This window comes from Perkinsus marinus (assembly GCF_000006405.1).
Source record: "Perkinsus marinus ATCC 50983 genomic scaffold scf_1104296964856, whole genome shotgun sequence".
NCBI classification, from domain to species: Eukaryota; Perkinsozoa; order Perkinsida; family Perkinsidae; genus Perkinsus; species Perkinsus marinus.
In genome coordinates this window covers 35,256-38,358 of record NW_003204538.1, presented here as the reverse complement: position 1 = coordinate 38,358, position 3,103 = coordinate 35,256, and the positions used below count along the sequence as shown (strand labels likewise).

The 3,103-nt window shown below is 38.2% G+C and overlaps 1 protein-coding gene across 1 annotated transcript; it reads right to left on the bottom strand.

The window, feature by feature from the left end:
* Positions 1–1,883: 1,883 nt before the first annotated feature.
* On the bottom strand, positions 1,884–2,177 carry Pmar_PMAR005900 (hypothetical protein; the record flags this gene model as incomplete). The annotated part of the gene is made up of 2 exons (XM_002769795.1): positions 1,884–2,029; positions 2,084–2,177. 2 exons carry the CDS (start codon positions 2,175–2,177, stop codon positions 1,884–1,886), a joined length of 240 nt encoding a protein of 79 aa, XP_002769841.1.
* Positions 2,178–3,103: the final 926 nt, after the last annotated feature.

Below are 3,103 nucleotides of genomic sequence, written 5' to 3'. Positions count from 1 at the left end.
TGAAGGGGTGCTGTACGAGAAGAAGAAGAAGAATGCAAATAGCCAGAGTATTTCAGGATTGTATAAGTTTTTATGGTGTGAGCACATAATGTTGGGTTGAAAGTGATATGATCATAGTACAATAATAAGTATCACGATAATGTACAGTATATTATAATCCTATCACATTCCTGCAAGTACATGTATCCCATTTGACAATAATATTTAGCATCTCCTCATCACCAACATCTATGTGGTCATAGTTACCATATTTGTAAGCTTATCACTTATGCTGGATGCTTCCCGGCTTTACTGTCTTCTTGTATCATCACTATTTGTTATGGATATAACGAGGATATCAGTAACAACAACAGCAACAGTAGTAGTAGCAGTTGAATCATAGTAATAATGGAGATTAGGATGTTAATACTGCTACTCAATAGTGTTGATAATGGACTTTGGTCGGGCACCCTGTAACACTCTTATTATACCGTAACTCTCCCAATGATACAACAATAAGGATGGGATGGGGGATACATCCTCAATAACAACAAGTAACACAAGTATACGTACACTTGTCATTAACTCATTGAGCGCTTGAATCCAACTGAGGGGCATGCATAATTATAGGGCATCGACCCGGACCCTCTATCCAATGCATCCTTTCTAATACACTTCTACTACCCCGATCTGACTCGTTATATAAATAAACATGTGGCCAGAGAACAAGAGGAAGTTTTGAAGACCTGATATCCAATCTAATTGACGTAGATCATCAGCCCGACAACAACTGGTCTAACAATTTCATTGATACTTGCTCGATCAACGGTGATACTAATTATAAGTAATTCATAATGAATCAGAACACCATGTTATATACTCATACTAACTCCCCATCATTATGTTCTTCATAGTCAATCGTAGGCATATATCTTCCTTTTCCTCCTGTTGTGGTGAGAGTGCCAAGAAGGTGTCGATGATAATTTATAGTAGTAAGCACAATATTCCGTTATCGGCAGAGTTGAAAATCTTGTCATGAACAGCAACATTGGTTTGGAGCTGATGCATAGTGATAAGAATCGAGGAGCTGATGCATAGTGATAAGAATGAAGGAGTTGATGAATAGTGATGAGAATGAAGGAGTTGATGAATAGTGATGAGAATGAAGGAGTTGATGAATAGTGATGAGAATGAAGGAGCTGATGCATAGTGATAAGAATGAAGGAGTTGATGAATAGTGATGAGAATGAAGGAGTTGATGAATAGTGATGAGAATGAAGGAGTTGGTGAATAGTGATAAGAATGAAGGAGTTGATGAATAGTGATAAGAATGAAGGAGTTGATGAATAGTGATAAGAATGAAGGAGTTGATGAATAGTGATAAGAATGAAGGAGCTGATGCATAGTGATAAGAATGAAGGAGTTGATGAATAGTGATGAGAATGAAGGAGTTGATGAATAGTGATAAGAATGAAGGAGCTGATGAATAGTGATAAGAATGAAGGAGTTGATGAATAGTGATGAGAATGAAGGAGTTGATGAATAGTGATGAGAATGAAGGAGCTGATGCATAGTGATAAGAATGAAGGAGTTGATGCATAGTGATAAGAATGAAGGAGTTGATGTCATGTCAATGCATGGGCATCTATCCACACAGTCGTTGGAATCCATACGTATACGGATTATAGGTATAGAATTATACTTGATGTGATATCCAAATCCAAGTGTAAAGTTTCAGTTATGGTTGTGAATCGTTCCTGACAACTTAACAACTCAAAACTATATTAGCCTATTCAAAGTGATTATTAAATAATGATCATCATCACCACAATCCTCCTCAATAATAATATATTTAATACCAATCATACTCCAAGTAGTAATTACACTACCATACACAACTGAATCTACTTAGAGGAGGAGGAGGCGACCTCTTGATGATGACCTTTCTGTTGATGTTCTTCTTCTTCAGAATCATAATTAGGATCACCCTTATCCATAGCAGCATCGGCTGGTGGATCACCAGCTGTGCCCCATGTATACTTGCCACCAGCTGATAGAATAATAACATCGTAATCAACAATAGAGACATTAAAGACTCACTCACCTCCATCCTTCTTCTGAGCAGCATCAGCATTAACCGAAGACTTCGGATTACCGCTGTGGCGCTCCTTCCTAGCATCAGATTTGCCGTATCCCATACTTATTATTTTAATAGATATTAAGTCTGAACAAGTAATAAGTTGAAGCTTTAGCTAAGATTTGTCGGGGTGGCGACGGAGGCGACGGCAAACTGTTGTTCTTTAGCGTAACTTGACATCTTGCACACACTTGAGTTATCTCAGATCTCCTGATTTTAATCTTAATCTCTACTATATATATATTAATATTATATACTAATAGGAGTAAACAAATCGTGCTTCAAAAAGTTGACTCCGTTCTTGATTTGTACATGTCAAGATTTGACCGCTTCTAACCATGCAATTTCCTGAGGTTTCCATACGGAGTACTTCGCGCTTTCAATATTTTATGCTTCGTCGTTTTACTGCTGAAGCACTTACATCTACATATGTTATCCTTCTTTACTCAATAACACCTGTATTGTAGGCATTACGAACGACTTGGTTATCCTACAATCTACGTTCATCCGTCGTTATTCATGACGTAGTATTCAATTTTCACCTTCAAGAGTTTATTACTGATCGTGATACTGCTGAGGTACTTGCATCTACACATGCCACTCTTTTTTAAATAATAACGCCCCTTTTTGACCTCACCAATTGCATCATCACCCTACCATTCAATACTAACGACGTGGTGATGAACGTCCAACGACTTTGTTGTACCTCCAGATCATCAGCTGATCCGTTTGTGAGCGTTCACTAATTCTTATCACCGACTCTTACTGATGTCGATCATGTGCCGCTTCCAGTCATGCACCATTCTTAGGTATCCGCAAAAACTACTCTTCACTCTCGAGACATTGCCGCTAATCGTGGTGCAGCCGATGTAATTTATGATCATTTGCTACATAGTGATGGATCTAATTTGGATGATACAACCCACACTGTCATCCACATCCTCATTCCGAGTGTGTCATTCGCGGAATCGATATAATCAAACCTCC